We start from the raw sequence: 23,476 nt of genomic DNA, 5'->3' as shown, positions 1-23,476 counted from the left end.
AGGTAAATAACTCCTGGCAAACAACTTCTAGTTATCACCTAAGAAGTAAACAAGTCCAAGGAACAAAGGATAAACGCAGAACTCCAGAAAAATGCCATGGGAAGTCTGACTGGGCACTCCAGCTAAGATCCTCTACGAGGTGCAAGCCGTGATACTCCAGGACTCTCTGAAGTTCTTCCTTGCAAGACCAGCTTGCCTCAGACCTGTCATGGGCCCCATCATCTCTCCCAGACCAGGGACCTTCTCCACCTCAACTGACTCTGGGACTTGGTTCGTTATTAAATTCTATTCTATTCTGTATAACCTTCTGTGCTTACCAGAGCATTGGCCTCTGGAGGGATATTGGCTCCCAAATAAAGCTGTGTTACTCTATCTGAACCTGCGTGCTGGGACTTAGTTCCCCACTCGTGTCATGAGTACCCCACAGGGAAGTAGGATCCTGCGGAGGGGTTATTGTCCCCTTGACTTTCAGGAATAAACTGAAGTGTGGCAACTGCCTTACAGGCGCTTGCAATAGGTATGTACTGTGTTTCCCCAGAAATAAGACCTAGCTGGACCATCAGCTCTAATGAGTCTTTTGGAGCAAAAATTAATATAAGACCCGGTCTTATTTTAATATCATATAAGACTGGGTCTTATCTAATATAATATAAGACCAGGTCTTACATAAATTTTTGCTCCAAAAGGCGCCGATGGTCCTGCTAGGTCTTATTTTTTGGGAAACAGAATAGTAGCACTTTTTCCAGGATGAGTTCACGAGCTTAATTGTCCAGCCTCATAGGTATGATTCTTTCTGTAGTTCTCATTTTGAGATGCAACAAGCATTTTAAATCTGTCTGTTGATATTTTTCACCTGTTTTTGGAAATTTAAGTGTTGGTTTTTCAGTAGTCAATTACCAATTAATTACCTGGACCTTAAAGATGCTTGCTATTACTCGTTTAAAGATGTTTGTTTTAGTTTTGCATTAGTTCTGGTGTAAATTCTTTTAGACCAAAGATACAATCTTTACTCCCTATGGCCCTTTTAGGGTTTTGATGGAAAGCGACATTGCCAACCAGACACTTCCAACTTGGTGAGACACCAACTCCAAATGCAGTCTCCCTTACAGTGGGCAACACAGGAGACGGTGGCTCTGCTTTTGCAGCTTTCCATCTGCTGCTTTACTTTGGTCTTCCTGGAGTTTCGTCTATGCAAGCAGAGTTCACGGATCAGGAAAGAATTTAAAGTGAATTTATACACAAACTTTGGGCTTCCTCTCTACAGCTCCCTCTTTTCTAAGACTCTCCACTACTCCCCTTCAGTTTCCAGCTGATTTGGCAGCCCCAGACTCCATCATCTGACAAGCCACTACAGCATTATGCTCTCGTTCTGGCTGCTCTATGCCATGTGGGCCGGGGCGTGCTCTCAGGAGACATGCTGTATAAACATGAACTACAGTCAGTGTGGTTCCCTTCTCTCAAAAGACAAACACCATCCAATGTCTACCTAACTTTAGTGATTTTTCCAGGGCCTTCAAATAGCTAAACTTTATATTTACCCAAAGTTTACTATTGTTACCTGAAGGAGAGTTAGTTTACTATAAGCCACTCTACTATTTCCAGTACCACATATTCAAGAATTTACTTTTAAGTATTGATACTCCAAATATTTCAGAGCAATATTGTACTTTATGACCCCAAATATTTCTATTTGTATGTTTTGGACTGACATGCAGATATTAACAGCAAAATGGCAAAACATGTGTTCTGATCCTCAACATAATACCAAGATTTGCAGCAGTTTAATATAATCATTATTCTTGGGATTCCTTCTTATACACCTTCATCCTTGTATTTTCCACAAATTGTTCCATCTGCAAATAATCAGGTTTTCAATGGTTAATATTATAGTAGGTTTTTTCTCCTGATGAGAGAGAGTGTTCAAAAGTGCGTATATTTTTAAACTACCAGCATATTTCTTACCAAAGATCGGCAGCATGTCCTTCAGTACATGATTGCTATCAAGACGATGGCTGACGTAGCAGCTTCATGCTTCTTTAAGACTGTGATTTTCATATTCAAGCTTTTCTGTTCCTGGGAAGATAAGCATTCTTGACAAAGATGGCATTACATAGCCTTCTCAGAACTTCCAATTGATAATACTTTGCAAGCCTAAAATCAATTGAGAACCTTTGAACTTCTTAATATTTAAAACCAGCAATAAAATAGTTCAGTAGAACCAAAAAGTTAGCATTTATGTATGTCCTATTTTCCAAAACACAATTGTGTTCTATTAAAAGTATCTTTTAAAAAGTATCTTTGGTGTTTCAAACAGAGGGGTTAGTGAGCCAGTGATTACACTGTGTTATATTCATGAGTAATTGCTAGGTAACAATACTTTATATTTGAATAACGTTTTACAATTTACAAATGCCAATTAAGTTCTCAAACTTGCCACCGTGCACTTACGTTGGCAGCACTGTACAAGCAGCTCGCTAAGGTTTCACAACCTTGATATATCAGTGTCTCACAGTTGTGTTCGTGTCAATGTGTGGCGGTGTCTTGCTGAGTGGCGTTCATTATTGTTGCGTGGTTTTGCGTGCCATTGTGAGAATGTCTGAATTTGAATTAGAGCAACAAATAAACATTAAATTTCTTGTTAAATTTGGCAAGAGTAGATGTGAAATCAGGGACATCTTAGTCCAAGTTTATGGGGAATGCCATGAAGAAAATGGCAGTGTACAAATGGATTAAATGTTTTTCTGAGGGGAGAGAATGTGTCACTTACTACTAAGTACTTGTCTATGCTGGACAGAGTAAAGGGCCTGTGGGATTAAAAATATTTATGTAGTGATATGCCATATTATAAGTTTTCTTATTGAGATCTTGTGTGTTGTCAACTTCTAGAATGTAACTAGAATGTAAATTCAATGAGAGCAGGGATTTGAGTCGGTTGTTCTAGACTCCATCTCCAGTGCCTAGACAGTGTCTAGCACACAGCAGAAGCTCCAAACATATTTGCTGAATGAATAATACAAAGCACTTTCATACATATCGCCACATCTGAGCCTTCCAACAATTCTATCTCCATCTACTAATGAGGAAAATACATTCAGTGTGACTTCACTTAAGGCACATAGTCAATTTCAAAGATAATAATCATATATAAGATTTCTGATTCTGGAATTTCAGGGATCGTTCCACCCCAAAGTCGACTAGTGTGGCTCATGAATTATCTGAACCCAAAGAGTAAATGCAAATGTTGTTTTTTATAAACCAGCAAGAGAAGGATTTTTAGGTGTCACTATTTCTGTATTATTATAATACTTCCTCTGAACTAACACACATTTTTTAAAATTGAGGTGAGATTTACATAATGTAAATTTAACCATTTTAAAGTAAACAATTCAGTGGCTTTTAATACATTCACAATATTGTGCAATCACCACCTTTAACAATACAGAATTTTAATTGTAGGGTTTCCTTCCTTTCTCCTTCTCTCCTTCCCTCCCTCCGTTCCTTCTTTCTCGCTTTCTCTTTCTTTTTTGTTTTCTTCAGATTGTGCTATGACAAATATAGAGAACAGAATCAGAAGAAAACTTAGAGAACTCAAATTCTTTTCTGAGTCAGTTCCTTCTTTTCTAAACACTGATATTTTTCTACTACGTTCCTTGGACTATTAGTAGGCTTTAGAATTTTGGAAATACTCATCGGGCATTGGAAGAAAAATACCTTATAAATAGCACTGTGGTATACGCATTTTTGATGTGTGGTTATTTATTGCTACTCATAGCATATTCTTGAGACTTACATGAGAATTATCCACAAAATGTAGTTCATGTTATCTGGTGTCTGCTAAGCGCTCTCCTTGATCTGTAGGCTTTTTCGTAAAACTCTAATTTTATATTCACAAAATCTATTTATTATTATTTATTATTAATTATATATTATATAACATAGTATTTTATATGAATACCATTCTTTTGAGATTGTCTCAAGGACATACCATACTCTGTTTTGTCTTGTATCTTCTCAGGGGTTCACTTTCCCCGAATGCCATCTCTGTTCTCCATCTACCAAATTCTCTCCATGCCCCAAGGCCTACTTCTGTGAAGTTCTCACAAGTAACTCAGAGTATCGCTGATTTTCTTCCCTCTGAATTTCCTTTACTGCTCTTACTGTCTGCGCCACTGGTTGACCACTTGATTACATTCTATTCTGTCTTATTCATTATCATTTCATCACCAGCTATCCTGGGGCCCCACTGCATTTTCCATAAACTGAAAAGATGAGATTAGATGCCCTTTAAATTTTCTTCCCACTCTGACAGATACATAAAATTTTTTAAACCGACAAGGCACTCTACTCTGTCCAGCACAGACAAGTGCTTAGTAAGTGACTAGCTACTCCAAACATACACATTTATGTGTGTTTAGGAGTGTGATACAACTCCTAGAAATGATAATGATCTGTTAGGTCAAATTAATAAACTTCTAGTGTGCAGGTTTTGGAAGTGGCAGTCTTGCTACTTGCACTGCTGACAACACACCCAGAATAACATATTCTATGTTGACAGGTTCACATGAAGATAGAGATATTTCATTTGGAAACCATAATATAGAAGGCATTTAGCCTAGCAAAGGAATGATTAATAGGAGATAAGGGCACTGTATTCAAATGTTTACAGATATAGAATGAAAAACAGAATTATTTTGGGTGATCTAGAAGATAAATCTAGGACAAATGGATGACTTTTCACACAGAGGTGATTTCAGCTTAGCATAAGCAACAACATTTTCATAAATTTCTCATAATTCGAGCTATTTAATAATAGATTAAGCTACTGACTCGCTGGGTCTATAAGTGCGTGAATATTTATTAAATGCCTACTATATGCCAGACACAATTTTTGGTGTGAACAAGTAATGACTGATATCGTCATGGACCTGCTGTAATAGAACTTACATTCTAGTGGGGCAGAGAAACAATAAGCAACATGTATGAGTATATAATTTCCACAAAGTAAATAAAATTTCCATGATGAAAATAAAAGAGAGCATATAATAGAGAGAAATGGGGTGGAAAGGTTTGCTGGGCAAGACTAGATGAAGGGTCCGCGAAAGCCCCTGTGAAGATAACATTTGAGCTGATACCTAAATGACCAGAAGAGCTAACCATGTCACCTTCCAGGGAAAGGCAGTCAGTACAGCAAGGGTAGGTGTTGGGCACTTGGCCAGTGACCCTGAGAGGGTTCAAATTTTTGTGTCCACTGGACTAGGCTCTGATGCCCAGTTGTTTGGTCAAATACTAACCTGGAAGTGCTGTACAGGTATTTTGTAGATGTGATTAACATTTATAATCTGTTGACTTTAAGTAAAAGAGATTGTCCTCCAAAATGTAGGTGGGACTCATCCAATCAGTTGAAGGCCTTAAGAGGAAAAACCGAAGTTTCCCAGGGAAAAAGGAATTTTGCTTCAAGACTACAGCATCAAATTCTGCTGAGTGTCCAGCCTGCCAGCCTGCTCTGCATATTTTAGATTTACCAGTCCCTAGAATCACGAGCGGCAGTTCCTTAAAACAAATCTCTTTATGTGTGTGTGTTTATATATGCTATACATATATAAACACAAATATATACATCTATACACACATATATGCATTTATGTGTGTGTGTGTGTTTGCGTGCACGTGTTTCTCTTCTTGGTTCTATGTCTCTGGAGAACTCTGACTGATACAGATCCATTCCTGGGAATTTCTTCACTACCTGACGTGAAGTCTCTATGATTCCACAGCCAATTTAGTGGATGTGGAGAGTAAATGCCAATGAGTTATGACCCCAGAATTATTTAAGGACCAAAAAAGCTGTGGGTGACATTTTTAGAAAGGATTCCTACTTCACAAATATTTCTGCTGTCTACTGAATCCTGCAATGTAGTGGGGGTAGCCTATCATTGCAAATGTTTAATAAAAAATGGAGAATTCATCCCTTACTCCATTTCTACATTTTAAAATTGATTTCTTACTTAATTGTGAATTTCCCTTGGAGAACATTTAAAGAGTTAAGATGTAATTGTGGGAGTTCAAATCAGATCTGTCCATTATTTGCTGGATTATTTTCAGTAGACATACCTATATTTTTGAAAGCAACTTTTATATTTACAGTCCTGGGAACACTCTAGATGTTCAAGGTGGAATGTTACTAGCTAGCAGCCATTTTTGATTTATGATCTATTACAAATACCTGAGAAATCACCTTGAAATTATTTTTCTGGCATTTGCACAACTGATTCAGGTCACTGATAACATTTGTTATTCTGTCATCACTTGCTATTCACTTCAAATTCAGCAAATGCCTGGTATAACATTTCACAGACTCAAGGCGACCTGTCCTCATCAGAGAATTGAATCTGCAAAGCCTCATGGCCATAGCTGACAATCATGGATGTATCTTCAATATTTTCCACCAGCAGTGCAAAGTGTCATTAGTTACCAAGTAGCTAGTATCAGAGTAAGAATTACAGATTACTATGGTAAATTTACCATGTTGATGAGTAGACAGAAAGTCTTACGTACAGTAACTTTGCATATTATTAGTTCTCTTTTCTTCTCCACGTAAAAAACATTTTATTTTTTAAATGCATGTTACTTGTCTAATCTTAAATTGTGGTAATTAAATTTTGCCAAAATAAACCAAGCCTTCAAAGTGTCAGTATTCTAAGCTATGTTTCATAGATAGACAGTCTGTAAGTATCACTTGAACTCTTGTCCTGAGCAAATCATGAAAGAATACAAAACAGGAAATGTGTGATGAAAATCGATATTTGAAATGTTGGAGTGTCACCATGTATCTTCCTTCTAAGGATGAATTGAGTCCCATTTTTCAGAGCACTTAGCTTGATTCATGGATTCCAAGGTCCAGGGAAAGTGTTCTATGATAACAAAATGCTTTTGCTTTACCAGATTCATTTTTCTCCAGTCTTTTCTTCCATACCTTAAATAGGTTGATTTTAAGCAAACTTTTACACCCCATCCTGGCTTCTGGCTCACCTTTGCTCTTAATTCTTTCAGATCTTAAAGCACATATTTTCCATGTTCTCATATAAATATTCCAAGTAATTTAGAACCCGAAAATTTTTCATTCTCTCAACCTCCTCCTTATTATTTTCTGAATATGTTCCAGGTTACTGATACCTCACCTAATATACTCAAGGTGAGATAAGTACAAGGTAGAGCAATGTTATTCCCATCTTATCCTAGCCCCAGTAGAACTTAGTGCTTAAGAACAAAGACTTGTATATATAGAGAGACAGATTTAAGACCCCATGTTACAATTTTGTGACTTCAACAAGTTACTTAATTCAATCTCAGTTTCTTTAAACCTCTAGATGAGGACAATAATAGTAACTGCATCATAGTATTTTGTGAGAAAAAGATCCTCTACTCCAAGGAAAGAATTAGCTCTTTGGCTTTAGCAACAAGTAATCACCAGAAACAGGTTTAAATCCACCCAGATTGATCAGATTAATCAATGACAACTTGCCACAGTAACCAGTAAACCAATCAATGACAGCTCACACTTAAAAACAGTCAGTTAGCAACAGCCTCACTGTATGACCATACCTCTGAAAGGTCAGCTTATCAACAACTCTCTTACTTGAATAACCATCTTTCTAGAGTTAAACATCAACCCGTCCCTAATATCTCCACTTCTGAAAATGCATGAGTCCCTCAACTCCATGTTTGCCTAAACCCTGTATAAGCGCAGCAATCTGCTCTGCTCAGAGACACTAGCTTGGAAGCATAGCTCTCCCTTGATTAGCAATAACTGCAGCTTTTCTTTCAGGCATTCAGTGGTGGCCACATCTTTTGAGTGAGAATCAAATTAGATCATATATGAAAAATATTTAGCATAATGCCTGGCATAGAATAATCATTCAATAAATATTAGCTGCTATCTTAATATGTAATTCTATTCATGTCCTCATGTCCTCAAAAGCTGTCAGCCTAGGAACGAGGTTGAGGTGGACACCCACACACAAAATGGGTATATTTGGGCCATGAAGCCAACATCAAACTAGACCTGGAGGTGACTAGGGAGAGGAATGGCCAACCGGGAAGGGTGATCATGACAGTAGTGGTTCCCTGGGAATGCTTGTGACCACAGCCACGTCTTGTCTAGCCATGCTTGTGTCTGCTTCATGAGCTGCCATCTGAGAGTAACTCTGTTACCTGGCAGAATCACAATGTCAGCTAAATCCCAGAGTTCTTTCCACAGGGGCTGCTGATGACCCATCAATCCCAAACTGCATTTGTTTGTTTGTTGGACCCCAAATTAACAGGATAGGACCTTTATTCCATTAAATTTAATCTTGCTGAATTAGGTTCAATGCACCGCTATGATTAAGATCTGATAAAAATGCTGTCAAAGACATGGTGAAACAGGATACAATAAGGTTTTAGACACATAGATAAGGATATTTTTGTCCTTTTAGTGAAAGGCTCTGCTCTCTCATTCCTTTGTGTGTGGGATTCTGCTGACAAAGATGGGGCCCACTAAGGTAGGATATTTATTTTGTACTTTAAATAGACTTTACTTTTAGAACAAGTGTAGATTTACAAAATAACTGAGAAGATAGTACAGAGTTCACCTATGTCCCACACCCCGTTCCCCTATTATCATCTTAATAATGTGTGGTGCGTTTGTATTTGATATATTATTAACTAAAGTTCGTATTTCATTCTGACTTCCTTAGTATTTGCCTAGTGTCCCTTTCCTTTTCCAGGATTCCACCGAGGATACCATATGACGTTTAGTTGTCAGGTAGGTCTCGTTAGGGTCCTGTACACTGTGAGCTTCTCAGGCTTTCCTTGTGTTGATGACCTTGACAGTTTTGAGGAGTACTGGTTAGGTATTTTGTAGAATGTCACTCAACTGGGATTTATCTGTTGTCTTTCTCATGGTTAGATTGGGATTTGGTTTTGGGTGGAAGGAAAACCACAGAGGTGAAGTGCCATTTTCATCACATGATATCAAGGCTATATACTATCAATATGACATCACTACCGATGTTGACCTTGATCACCTAGCAGAGGTAGTGTTTGTCAGATTTTCCACTATGAAGTTACTCCTTTTTCCTCTTCCATTCAGAATTCTTTGGAAGGAAGTCATTATGCGTGGCCTACCACTTACAGAGTGGGGAATTACATTCCATCTCCTTGAAGGTTGGGTATCCACATCAATTATTTGGAATTATTCTGCACAGATCATTTGATCTTTTCTTAGAACTGATCACTTGATCAGTTCTTCCCATTTGCTTGTTTGTTTAATCATTTATTTATATCAGGATGGACTCATGGATTTTTTTCTATACTTTGGGTTATAATCCAACACTTTTTTTTTTTAAATTAAGTTGTTCCAGCTTTGGCCATTGGGGGCTCTTTCAGATAACTTCTGTGTCCTTTTGACAGGACCCCTGTCATTGTAGGGTTTTTTGGTTGTTGTTGGGTTTGTTTGTTTGCTTGTTTAGTACTTCCTTATGTTCTAGTGCTACCAGATGTTCTGGGCTCACCCTGTTCAATTGGAAATAGAGCTGTTTTACTATATCTGTGTAAGGTATTGGCGCAGGCTGATATCCCTTCTGACCAAGTCTAACGCAGGAGGCCTTCCTCTACTTCCAAAGTGAACACTGGCAGCCTTAAGTGTTCTCTCCCTTTTCTCCCCTTCTTCTGTTTGCAACACAGTTCTCAGGTCTCTCAGTTTCAAAAGGGGGTGGTGGTAACCAGCTGACATGTGGTGACCAGTGGATGTCCAGTACAAAACTGCAAGATGATAAGGAGTGAATTCCTTTGTGAAAGACATTTATTGGAAGCCAATTTCCTAAATGGATATTTCTCTGAGTTTGTTTTTTTAAAAAATAATAATTTATAAAGTTTATGACAATTATTGTTGGATGGGATGGGGTTCTTCTTCTAAGTTTTAAGGACTTCCCAAAAACTTTGGTATGCTAGTTTTCATTTTCTGGTCACAACAGCATCTGGAGGAATATTTAGTTTGTCTCTGCCTCAAATGTCTCCTGCTGTGTCAGAGAGAGTTGGGTAGAAAGGAGACTTTGCTGGTGGAAAGACAAGGATCACTGACCAGGAGAGACGGGGAAAATGAGCGTATTGCATTATAGTCTTCACTAATATTTCTTATAGGAATATACATAACATTTCCCTCTTGATTGAGAACGTGTTTTTCACAAAGAATATAAGCTCCATGGGAGCAAGGACCAGGCCTGGTCTCCCCCACATTGTCTTCAGGATCTAGAACAGCGCCTAGCACGTGTTAGGTGCTTGAATATTTGTTTAAATAAATAATCATAAATACGTTCGTTATGAATATGAACAATAGATAATGTCTACTTAGATTCTTTAAAAATAGGAACAATGTCATATTCATTCTTTTAAGTATATTCTTATTAATCTATGAAATATTTGTAATCAAGAATATATTAATGAATATAACCATTGAATGTATTCATATCATGAAGAATGCTTCCATAAAGAATATTTCATGAGAAAATGATTTTTGAGTTAATTTGAAGAATATGCACATGATGAGTTGTTTTTTTTAAAGATTTTATTGGGGAAGGGGAACAGGACTTCATTGGGGAACAGTGTGTACTTCCAAGATTTTTTCCAAGTCAAGTTGTCTTTTTAATCATGGTTGTGGAGGGCGCAGCTCAGCTCCAGGTCCAGTTGCCGTTGTTAGTGGCAGGGGCGCAGCTCATCATCTCTTGCGGGAGTCAAAATGGCAACCTTGTGGTTGAGAGCCCACTGGCCCATGTGGGAATGGAATCGGCAATCTTCAGCGTTAGGAGCAAGGAGCTCCAACCGCCTGGGCCAACAGGCCGGCCCTGAAAGAAGAACATTTTAACAAGAAAATCCTAGGGAGGAAAATCTTTTCATAAGAAAAGATTAATGATGAAGAAAATATTCCTGAGAATGTGGCTCATCTTCGCCCTCCCTGCCTCTTCTGACTTCCCCTTCCCTTCATCCTTTCTTTGGCACCAGGTTCCTCTGCCCAGCTCCTCCACCTGCAGAGACAAATTCACCATTCACAGCTTTAATGTTTTCAACCACTCTAAAATTAGAAAGGAAAGAGTCTTAGAAACACTTTAAAAAATATTATAATGCTTATGATAATGTAGCCTTATCTGCTATTTAACATGTTATTTCACATGTCTTATTTCTCTCACTTACTAGAAATTTCTTGAAGGCAGAGATCCCATATTATGCTTCTCTATAATTCCTATTGTGAGCACTTCGCACACAGCTGGTGAATGAATATATTCTGTTGAACACGTCATAATTCTTTTCAGTCATTTTTGCAGACACTATCTGAGGTAAACTTGGATTTTTTTTTTAATTCACAAAACCAAAACATCAAGTTTTACAAGCCCCTGTTCAAGTTCTATGATGACTGTAATATTCTGGGAATAAGGATAATAACATCCAAAGCAGATATGGATGGGCCTGTAGGACCACTCGAGCCTGCAGACAGAGACAAGAATAAATGATTTCTGCACATCCCTTTCTGGTGTTGCAATTCTGAATGCACTTAAATAGATGGGCTTTATTGCTACATCTTGGCAATAGCCAGAAAATGTCTTTAAAAGCATAGTGCTTAGGATGGTTAGAAGAAGGAATTCAGGTGGTTTATGGAAACCTGAATCAGTAATATAGTTTATTAAATAGGCTAACTCTAGGCAGAAGCCTTATTCAATTGGATATTTTTAAAAGCTCACCCTTAAGAAGCATTAGAAAAGAGAATGTTTATTTTCCACAGGCAGAGGCCTCCATAGGCAGCCAGGTGGCATTTTTACCCAGTTGCGCCCTTCTAGTACTTGAGTCTGGGAAGCCACAGGTGGCTGAGGTCAGAGAGTGGCTTCTTCAACCTCTTCTCCCCGCATCCCAGCCTGAGAATGCCTCATCTTTAAAAAGATTCATCTGACAAACTGTAAAACACAATGCTATGTGGGTAACTCAGCTGTCTGAGAGAGGATCAGAAGACTAATTAATGGAAAATCCATTACTGATACATGCTGTAAAGAACACTCTTCTGCTTTACCAAGTGGTATAGAAATATGAATAAACAAGGTGACTATCAGCTGTAAAGGTTAGTGTTAGGAAATCTGGTTGACTGTTCAATGTGGTTTGTAAATAGTAAAGGTAAAGGGTGATTTTTGGCTTTTAAAAAATCTTTATTAAGTTATCTATGATGTTTATACTTTAAAGGATGATAAAAATATAAAGGATGATAAAAATATAATCTCTCCCATTAAATAGACTACACAGTTAAAATAAATATTATTTCCTTGTAAAAGATCAGCAAATTGTTTTATGAAAAGATATTTTTAGACTCTTCGTTCATCAAATGTCATTTACCATGTTGTGAACAAGAATGAAATTAAATTATACTATTTTTACAAATAGTGCTAGATAAAATACTGGACACTCAGTTAAATTTGAATTTCAGATAAACAATGAATAATTTTTGTATGTCCATGTAATATTTGGGATATACTTATACTCAGAAGTTGCTTGCTATTTATTTGAATTCTAATTTAACAGGACTCCCTGTTTATTTGCTAATTCTGACATCCCTATCACCAAGGCAGATATCACCTCACACCTGTACGAATGGCTATTATCAAAAAGACAAGAAATAACATGCTGGTGAGGATGTGAAGTAAAGGGAACACTTGTGCACTGCTGGTGGGAATGTAAATTGGTAAAACCACTGTGGAAACAGTATGGAGGTTCCTCAAAAAATGGAAAATAGAACTACCATATGACACAGCAATTCTACCTCAGGGTATTTATCTGAAGAGAATGAAAACACTAATTTGAGAAGATATATGCACCCCCATGTTCATTGCAGCATTACTTATAATAGCCAAGCCATGGAAACAGCCTAATCATTCGCTGATGGGTAAATGTGTTGCTGAAGAATGGGGGTTCTTGGTAAATGTCACGGGAAGGAATTAAGCCATGCAGCCAAAGCCAAGTAAGCCAAGCAAGGTGAATTTATGGAAAGAGAGAGCACTCCCAGAGTGGTGGGGGTGGGCACACTGGGAGAAAAGCCACTGCACCAAAGAGGGTTATGGCTTGGAATTTATTATTTTCTAAATGAGGATGCAAAATATTCAAGTCTTAGGTGGTGGCATTATAGATGTCCCCAGACAGGTCTTTGTTGACCACTCCTTCCCGTTGGGAGGAGGTATATGTTTGTCCTTATTTGACCCTTGTCAGAACGGTCACGGTGACACAGTGGGGTGGAGATTTTCCCTCCCTGTAATGCTAATAATATTATAATCCACTACAATCAGCCACAGTGAGGGTCAAGATGGCATTCTAGATCGGCTATCCGACACTAAAATCGAGTTCTGGCTGGTCTGGTAGCTGGACCTTTTCTTAAGAATAATCTCATCTCCTCTCTCCTTTGTTTTCCAGGCACTTCCTTCTTCCCTTCCTGCCCCTTTTCTCCCCGTGGCCCTGTTCTTTTTGGCTACGGTAACAAATGGATACAAATGTGATATATATATTCATATATATAATGTGATAAAGAAAATGTGATATGTATAATAGAATTTTATTCAGCCATATAAAAGAATGAAACCTTCCTACTTGTGACAACATAGATGGACCTTAGGGGCTTTATGCTAAGTGAACTAAGTCAGACAGAGAAAGACAAATACCTTATCATCTCACTTACATGTGCAAACTTAAAAACAAAAAAAATACAGACTTGATCTCATATATACAAAGAACAGATTGGTAGTTGCCAAAGGCGGGGGAGGAGAGGTGATGGGTAAAATGGGTGAAGGGGATGTCAACTAAAATTAAATTTAGATTGTAATAAAGAATAAAAAGCATTTATTTGAGCAAAAGGAGAGGCAGCTGGGGAGACATAGATTCAGGTATCAACCTAAATTGTGCTCCAGAGAGAACAAAGAAAGGCAGGGTTTATAAAGGCAAAAACTGCAAAATATAATTCTCTCATGCAAATGAAGGATTGCTGGTTAGGTTAACAGGGATGGTTAGTTCCAATATGCAAACAAGGGAAGCAAAAACTGCAGCAGGGAGGAGATAAAGTCCAAATGTGTCCATTCAGCGGCTTTTGCTCCAGGAAGTTTATGGCTCAGCCTGGAACTGAGTTTAGCAACATGTTTATCAAGTTAATAGCAGCTCTGAGAACTGAGGCACAAGATGTGCACAGGCCCCTCTTCCCTAATAGACTCCTGACTCTAAACTACTGTCTTAGCAACGCTTATTCCACTTTAATTTTTCTCTTAGTAGGAGTCAAAAGGTATAAACCAATCAATCAATCAACCAACCAATCAACAAATCAATCTATTAATTAATTAAACTACAAAACTGTTAAGCAAGCCAATATGTTTTAATATGACAACTGTTTCTCAGGTCATAATACGAACAATTTTTTTTCCTATTTCTCTTTTGAAATAACTTAAGCATCAGCTACATTACTTTAAAACTTCTTTATTACATTCAATGGAACAACATTATCAGTTACATTTATAAGTCACAAAGGAACATTAAAGCTATATTTGAATACAACATCTCAATTCTAATTTTGAAACCTAATCAGAAAAAATATATTTTAGTACAATAATAATCCATTAAATACACATCATCATTAGTTAGGCGGCCTCTGTTATGAAGACATTCATCAATGTTAAGAAAAGGTATTCAGCTAACACTGGAAAACAAATTTCTCTTAAAAACAATTGCATTTTACCATTGCAATAGCGTAGATTTTTTTTTAAAAAGCTGTAGCTATATACTTTGGAGATGAAATGACCAAAATTACTTTCTGAAGCTACGTTAACAGGTTGTAAATGTTAAATAAAAATCTTATGAAATGACTCAGGAGATAAGATCATAAAGATTTCTTCCTGAAGCGATTTGACAACCTCTAAGGGCCAAATAAAGATTTGTGAAATTCCCGAATATGGTCTAATGGTAAAAGGCTTAGCATGATCACCATGATTCTCGACTTCCACTCCAGCTAATCAGCTATGTGAACTTGGTTTATTAATCTTCATGGTCTCCAGTTTGCTTATTCATTCATTTGGGAGAGTCACATTTCAGGCCTAATTCTGTGTAGTGAAGTGCTTAAAATGCTGTACTTGATAAATGTCCCAACTCAACTAGAGATAGTTGCCATTTCCTGTTTCATCGCCTGCATGGACACCACCACTCTGTTTGCCCAAGTTTGTTGTTTAAAAGTCCTCATTGTCATAGCTAAAGAATGGACTAACTTGGTCTGAGTAACTGATTGCAGACCCCAGTCCCGATGCACACACATCCCAGGTCTCTGCTCTGTCTGTCCTGGAGGGAACTGACTCTTGAGGAAAAGCCAAAGTGGTTCTGATGGGCCTGCCATCTCCTAGAATTTTCAAAGGAAGTGACCCTGTTGGAGAGGCTGCCCTGGTGACTGCACCTGGAAGGTCCAAGGCTTCCAGATAGACAGACATTGGGGTGTTTTCAGAAGTGTAGTTACAGCCCGAAAGGTTTTTAGCTTCCCGCACACTGTCACAGTATTTCAGAGCAGGGGGTTGGTAGGCCTGGTAGGACACTTTGGTGGTGGTGGTGATCACGGTCTGTAGGGCTGGAGCACCTGGGGGGGGAGTCGTGAGGTACCTGCAGGGAAGCTCTGGGTTATAACAAGGGTGAGTGGCCTGGAACTGTCCAGGGTCAGTCCTCTCCCCAAGGCCAGGTTTTCCAAGAGCTGGTTTCCAGCCATGTTGTTTACAGGCGAGATCACAGCTTCTCTCGAAGCTGCAGTATGAGTTGACGTTATATTGTAGTGCATTCAGACGAACCCAGTCTGTGTCATTAGGGTTACTGCTGGCATCTTTATAAAGGGTAGGATATGGGTTCAAATTTGTGTAACCAGGACCTGCCAATTCATAGGTGCAAGGTGGCCTAGGCAAACAGATTCTTGAGTTTGAATATTTCTGAAAGGGTGGCATTATGTCTCCTTGAAAGGTGGCTAGGTCACAGGTAGCCTTGCAAGCATCAGAATTTAGGAAAGCAAAGCAAGGCTGCGCTGGAATAGGGAAGCCAGTGTCAGTTATTATATCCAACTCTTCTGGATTTTCTGGGGGAGGTATGTTGTTGAAATGTCCACTGTTGTCTTGATCCTCTCCTGCCTAAAAAATAATATCAATTTTTATTTGTAAATAAAACACAAATTGCATGGACAACCTCACCTGTTAACAGTAGCCAACCAACCAAATAAAAATAAACTTCCAATTGGTGGGTTCTGTGTTGTGAGTACTCTGCTGCTCAGGTATATGATTTGGTACATGGTCCAGGGGTTGCATAGCTTGAGCTTGCCAGGCATGATACCTCACTGCTGAAGGAGGTGGGTCCTCAGTAACCAGGTGGGGTGGGTTTGAGTGGCAGATGGTCTTGTTCCCCACATCTCTCCCCCCGACCCCCTACCATACTATGTTCATAATAGCTGAGACTCAGGAGCTTGACACAGATTTGGGTTCAAATCCTGTTGTGTCCCTCATTAATCGAAAAAGTACTTAACCTCTCTGAGCCTCAGAGTCCTAATTTTTAAAGTGGGGCTCAATAATAGTAACTTAAGTCTTTTGTGACTATTTCATATGTGAAACTCTTAGCCCCTATGTGCCTGGCACATAGGAAGTGTTCAAACAATGTCTCTCTTATCCTCAGACTAACACTCTGCCTGCTTGGCATGCTTTGATTGACAAGACAGATTGGATCAAGTTGCCCAAATAAATGTTATCTGTTCCATGTAAATAACATAAAGGATCCTCTTAAGGATACATGTTAATTCATTGTTGGTATGCACATATGTCTTTATTACCATTGGATAATTGCCCTTGAATCACAATGTCAGTCCACCTTCTCACTATATCATTGACTGTGGAGATAGTTTGCTTTTTTGAAGAAGATGATGATGAAGTTAGACACACTATCTAAAATGCTGATTCAATGACATTTTGTTAGAGATATATAATGTTCACACATAATCAAACCTTTCTATTTAATGTATGGCATTAATATTTCACATAATTACCAGTGTTTTTTGTGATTAAAATAAACACAGACCACAGTGTAATGTCAGTTCCCCATTACCTCTGGTTCTAGAATTCTCTTTTTCTGGGGTTGGTACAAAGAGGCCATTTGTCTCTTGTTGGAACTTCTTCTAGCTTCCGTCTCCGATTTACTCTCTGGTCTTGGGTGATCATGAACTCCCTTGGCCTGCATTAGAAAGGAAACGAATCATAGATTGTTCCTCTGAAGGAAGCTAGCAATGTTGGTCAAAAATCATGTCTTCTCCCAATCCAAAACACTAATTTGAAAAGATACATGCATCCTTATGTTCACTGCAGCATTGTTTATAACAGTCAAGATATGAAAGCACCCTTAATGTCCATCAATAGACGAGAGGATAAAGAAGGTGTTGTACATACTGGTGGTGCCAAAAAACTGTATACACATTTTAAAAGATGTTATCTATATATTTCTTTTTGAAATTGAATTGAATTACATAGCAATGTGTAGTATGACGTTTGCTCAAAAGATGGCATTAATCAAATGAATGCTAGTGTCATTCATTGTATTACAGTTTTAATGCAGCTTTTTCCTTTCTTACAATGCATATACATTTTTATGGCAACCTTTGTATATACAATGGAATATTACTTGGCCATAAAAAAGAATGAAATCTTACCATTTGCGACAACATGGATGGACCTAGAGAGTATCATGCTAAGTGAGATAAGTCAGATAGAGAAAGACAAATATATGATTTCACTTACATGTGGAATCTAAAAAAACCCAAAATAAACAAACAGACAAAATGGAGACATAGATACAGAGAACAAATTGATGGTTGCCAGACGGGAGGGGTTTGGGTGGTTGGGTGAAGAAGGTGAAGGGATTAAGAAGTGCAAATTGGTAGTTACAAAATAAACACAAGAATGTAAGGCACAGCATAGAGAATATAGTCGATAATATTTGTAGTAATTATGTATGGTGCCAGGTGGGTAACTAGACTTTTTGGGATGATCACTTTATAAGTTATGTAAATGTCTAATCACTATCCTGTATACCTAAAAGTAATATAATATTGCATGTCAACTATAATCGAAAAAAAATAAAAATGAAAAACAAATGATGTCTTCCTCAAGATCCCAAGTTGTTGTTGTTTTCAAACTGCAGGGAAAAAAATTCTTGAACTAAGAAAACAGCATCAATAATAGACATCTTAAAAGGTTATATAACAGTCCTTTCACTATATTAAATCAACTATAACTATAACGTGGTTCACTAACTGATGCCCTTACAGAGCACACAGTAGGTGGTCTAATGCCTTGGAGCCTGGTAAGGCCCTGGGAGCCCCGCACCTATTCCTGGCCACCGGAGCTGCACTTGGTTCGCTCCAGAGTTCAAAATCCATCACAAACGGTGGGTCCCCCTCCCTCCAACAACAGGCCTACCTGAAAAAATATGGCATTGCCATCAAGCCGCCAGAAGTTGGTTACAGGGTATCCGCTGTGCCCTCGACAGGGAATCAATTCCAAAGCAGAATGACAGTTGGGGCATGCTTTCTCTGCAAAGCCAGAGGGGAGAAGCTTTAATAACAGCATTGGCCCCAGGCCCTTTTGAAGGAAGAAAGGGGACATTAGTTGCGAGGCAGGAACTCAGGACTGCAGGGCCACCCCACCCAGGCCGGTGGCCTCACTCTGCTGCTTCAGCCGAGCCTTGTCACAGATGGCAGGCCGCAGCTGCAGGCGGGAGCCGTCGGGCAGGGCGCAGGCCCTCGCACACACCACCACGCCCAGGCACGACTTCTTGAGGATGTGGCCGTTGTGGTTGTTGGTGTTGCGCATGGCCCAGCCACTCAGGTGGCGCTGCGCCTTCTTCTCGTCGCTGCGATAGATGAAGCGCACATAGCCATCCGGCCACTCGCAGAAGCAGTCGAAGTGGGCTGGCTCCTGGGCAGGTGCACAAAAGGATGGGCAGTCAAGTTTATTCAGCCCAAACTCGACATATCGCGCTTTTAATTTTTCCAAGCACTTTACAATAAAAATTGGTTCCTTTTAGCTTCAGACATGTTGTAAAACTCAGAAACCATGACATCACAAAATGCTACTCATGCTGTCTGTGATGCCTTTCTGACAATTGGCTAATTGATGTTTATATAGTGCTTATCTTCTTAATGCTGTACCTGTATCAATTCATCTATACTTCGTAAGACACACAGACAATAGGTAATATCATTATCCCTGTTGTATTGAAGAAGAAATGGAGGCCAGAAAGGTTAATTGACTTACCCAAGGTCACACAGCTAGTAAGACCTAACTCCAGGATTTGAGCCCTAGCAATTTGATTCCAGAGCCTGTTCTCCTTACTACAATGTTACACAATTTCTTGTGTGTTTAAATGTTGAAAACATTTTCAAATTAAGTATCAAAGTGCCAGGGCAAAAAGTGATTGGAATGCTCTCTCTCTGACATTCAATTGAGCCTGTACTTCAATCCAGCACTTTTTCTTCAAAGCTCTTGGCTTTATCTTGAACCTGTCAGTCACACCCAGAGCATCATCAGAAAGGCAAGAACAGCTTTCCTTACTCCTCCCCACTTAACTCTCCAAGTTTACAAAGACATTGTGATGAAGGGCATAACCGTCAAGGTAAACCCTGCTGAGCACTGAACCTCTGTCCCCAGAGCAACATGGATAGTTAATCTCTACAAAGACCCAATGACTGCAATAGTAAGTTACGTCCAAAATACTGAGCACTGCTTTACTATTTCAGGTTTGGTGGTCTTTGTCCATGTTGTGCATTATTTACACTACAATGTCGTTCTTATATATACGTCTATTATAAAATTATCCTTTAATTAGCACTTACTATTTACCAGGTATTCTTTAGGGAAGAGGTTGGTAAACTATGGATTGTGGGCAAATCCAGCCTGCCACTTGTTTTAGTATGGCCCACAAGCTAAGAATAATTTTTATATTTTTTAATAGTTGGGAAAAATATAGTTATATTTTGTCACATAAAAATTATAGGAAATTCAAATTTCAGTATCTGTAAATGAAGTTGTATTGGAATATGGCCATGTCCATCCGTCTTTGTATTGTCTATGGCTATTTTCACACTACAATGCAAAACTGAGTATTTGGGACAGAGACAGCCTGGCTCATCAAGCCACATTACGCAGTATGTACAACCCTCACAGCAACCTTGCATGGGCATCATTACTCTTATTTAATAGATAAGGAGGTAGAAGTTAGAGAGAGAACTTTTTACAGTGGCATAGCTGGGATTTATACACAAGATCTGTGGCAGCCAGATCCTACTGGCTTTACCGGTATGACAGAGGCTCAGAAGAGTATTATCACAGTAATAAGACATTTGCACCTTCTCTCCCTTCTGTCCCCCAGGAAAACTACATCCAACGTTTGCAAAGCAAAAGTATTCTCAATTGGATAATTCAGACTTGCATACATCATGAGTATTGTACATTCTGACAGTAATAGGTAAATGGGCAATTTTGCTTCCAAAACCACAGAGATATTGTTGAAATCATTATTATTACTAATAGGCATTATCTTTTCTTGGAAATATTAGAATTGACATAAATTAATAGATTGACTTAAAGTCAGTCAGAAAGGAAATATAAGTTCATACTAAATGCTAATATCCTTGTTGTTAAAGTGAACATTTCAATTTAAGGACCTTAGTAACAAATTGACAATTTTCCAGAAGAGAGTATTACTTTAGCACTGCCTGTAAGGGTACAGACTAGGCCCCTAGGTCTCATGCCAGCTACCAAAGTAGTGACACTGAAAATGAAGCCACAGAGACTGTATTTTAAAATCAAAACAAGAGTGGAAGACTCCAGGGTTGGGTTTCATTTGTCCTAATGTGTTGGCACATGTGAGTGTGCACACCCCCCCCACGCCCCCTACACACCCACACCACACACACACACACACACACACACCCCCACACCCCCACCCCCCCACACCCCCACACACACACCCCCCCACACACACCCACCCCCCCACCCCACACCCCACCCCCCCACACCCCACACCCCCACACACACCCCCACACACACACACACACACACACCCCACACCCCCCACACCCCACACACACACACCCCATACACACACAGACAAGCAAGCACACACTGAACAAGACAGTAGACTAGATTGTTAACTAGTTCCACTACTTGATGACAGGTGAGTGGCCTGAGACTAAGGCAAATTCAGGAGCAACCTCAAGGCCACACAGCTAGTTTAGCTCTTCCTCCCTCAGTTAGCCAAAGCAAGGCTAGAAGCCAAAGTTTCTCCAGTTCTCCTTTTATCGTTCAATGTGCCTGTCTCTTTTGAGATGCTGCGCATGTTCCTTGCTTAAGAGTCAGTCTCCAAAAGGAAAAATAATCCACACTTACATAGGAAGTCGAGAAAAATGCTTGAGAGAGAAGCCATCTTTCCATTAGTTAGATGTGTCTCTTTTCTAAAATGCAAGATTCGATTTTTTTTCCCCATGAAGATTTATGTGGACCAAAGTCAGTGAGAAAGAGATGTCCTTGCTGTAGGGAGGTCCAGTTTCACAAAATGCTACAGTGTGACTCTAAAGTAGACAGACTTTAAAACAAATATGCACATCCAAAAGAAAGCTCTGATCTCTGAGAGGCTGCACACCCTTGCTAATGAATGGCTATCCATCTGAACTCCCATATGACACATAGATGCTGAATAACGGCCAAGTCTCTTATTCCTGCGCCACAACATTGCTGCAAGTCTATCTTTGCAAACGCTCAGGAGGCCACTCTGACTCTCCCTCCACATACACACATTTTGAAGTCACTCCTCAGTGTTTGCCCCAAACCAGTGTGATCAAGCCTAACTATCCAGTTCATTCCCTGGACTTGTCTCCAAACCACTTTGTTCCATTAAAACAAAACAAAAGAAAATAAATTCACCTAAGGTGATTTCCTTGTCATTGGAAAGTTCAGAAGTTACTTCCAAAATCCAGATTCCGGAGGCTCCCTGGGAACCCACGCCTGGTTAGCATGTCTATGGAGCTGTCTATGAGCTGTGCTTCAGCCAGGAAGCCTACCTAGGGTGTCTGAATTGCCCAAGTGGTGCTATTTGTTTCAGATTCCGGTCACCACAATTTACAGGCGCATCTCACAGTTTTACTGCGGGAGAAGCAGTGCACCTACATTTGATGAGATTCTCCTCTACCTTTCACATGGATTTCAAAGAATGGATAAGGAGAGAATCACCTGATTTCTACCTTCGTTCAAGGAAAGTTAGGGACCAGGAGTCCTGTTCCCACCAGAAAACTGGGAATGTGGAGCCTGCTACTTTTGGTATGTTTTTAGACAAACGCAAGGAAAGAGCTGAGGGAAGACATATCTCTAACCCCAATTGTCCGTGTGTGTGTGTGTGTGTGTGTGTGTGTGTGTGTGTGTGTGTGTGTGTGTTGGTGGGCTGGGGATGAGGTCTGTCCACAGTCTCTGCAAGGACTTGTATGCCATCCCTCCTTCTTTGGATGAACAATGCCACATTATCCAAAGACGCCTCACGCACCTGAGGCATCTGCGGATCGTTGATGTCCCAACTGAGCTTCATCCCGTAGGAGCGCGCACAGTCCGCCGTGTGCCCCGCTTCCGCCGGCATCTGCCCACCTCGCTAGCGGTCTCCTGCAAAGACCCTGAAAGATAGAGGAAGAAAACAAACCTAGAGATGTGCAAGGTGATTTTTTCTCTCTCTCTTTAGAAAGACAGGAGAGAGAGAGAGAGAGAGAGAGAGAGAGAGAGAGAGAGAGAGAGAGAGAGAGAGAGAGAGAGAGAGAGAGAGAGATTTGGAAATGCAGAGGCGGCGGAAGCGGGGTAAGGACCGGGGCAGAGCTGTGTTCTCGGCCGCGGTGCTGAAGGTCTGCCCTCCGTCAGCAGCATCAGCGCCAGACCGCTGCCTGCAAGTTTATAAAGACACACCTGACCCTGCTCCGCCTTTCCTCTCTCTGTCCAGCTCCCACGCTCCAGGCAGCAGTAAGGCGGGTCGCCCCCTCTAGGACAGAACTAGGAACAGAGCGGCAGGATGACCTGAGCCCTTGGGGTAGCAAAACACTGAGACTAGATGTCAAGAGGTGTGGGTGGGGGTGTGGAGGTTGGAATGTCTCATTCAAGTTGAACTTCATTTTTTTTCTAACCTCGCCCCTCCTCTGGGGTTTTGGATTGGGCTTCGCTGGAAGCATACGAGACACTTGCTTTTGAGCGAAGTCCCCTGAGAGCCAATACTCAATTCCCAGGCAGCGCGGAAACGGTCGGCCCTGAAGTCTGAGGACCCACGCCCACCGGGTCGGGGCAGGCCCTCTTTGGGCCTCTACTACGGGCTTTTGCGGTAGCTGTCGTGGGTGTCC

General features: G+C 39.9%; 1 protein-coding gene across 1 annotated transcript; it reads right to left on the bottom strand.

Annotated features, from left to right (window-relative positions):
- Window positions 1-15,266: 15,266 nt before the first annotated feature.
- Window positions 15,267-22,734, bottom strand: GCM2 (glial cells missing transcription factor 2). The gene is made up of 5 exons (XM_019752334.2): window positions 22,645-22,734; window positions 18,773-19,025; window positions 18,528-18,640; window positions 17,161-17,286; window positions 15,267-16,199 (listed from the first exon to the last, which is right to left on the bottom strand). The coding sequence occupies exons 1-5, from the start codon at window positions 22,732-22,734 to the stop codon at window positions 15,267-15,269; spliced, it is 1,515 nt and encodes a 504-aa protein (XP_019607893.2).
- Between the last annotated feature and the right edge of the window lie 742 nt (window positions 22,735-23,476).

Source organism: Rhinolophus sinicus, linkage group LG06, assembly GCF_036562045.2.
Source record: "Rhinolophus sinicus isolate RSC01 linkage group LG06, ASM3656204v1, whole genome shotgun sequence".
Taxonomy (NCBI): domain Eukaryota; kingdom Metazoa; phylum Chordata; class Mammalia; order Chiroptera; family Rhinolophidae; genus Rhinolophus; species Rhinolophus sinicus.
The sequence above is the reverse complement of the archived record's forward strand: the minus strand, read 5'-3'. Positions and strand labels throughout refer to the sequence as shown.

Excerpts from the sequence above, each read along its gene's own strand:
- GCM2 (XM_019752334.2), bottom strand. The coding sequence starts at position 22,734 with ATGCCGGCGGAAGCGGGGCACACGGCGGACTGTGCGCGCTCCTACGGG. Across the intron at positions 19,026-22,644 it reads ACGATCCGCAGATGCCTCAG|GAGCCAGCCCACTTCGACTG; the intron begins GTGCGTGAGGCG and ends GCACCTGCCCAG. Across the intron at positions 17,287-18,527 it reads GCAATGCCATATTTTTTCAG|GCCAAGGGAGTTCATGATCA; the intron begins GTAGGCCTGTTG and ends TTTCTAATGCAG.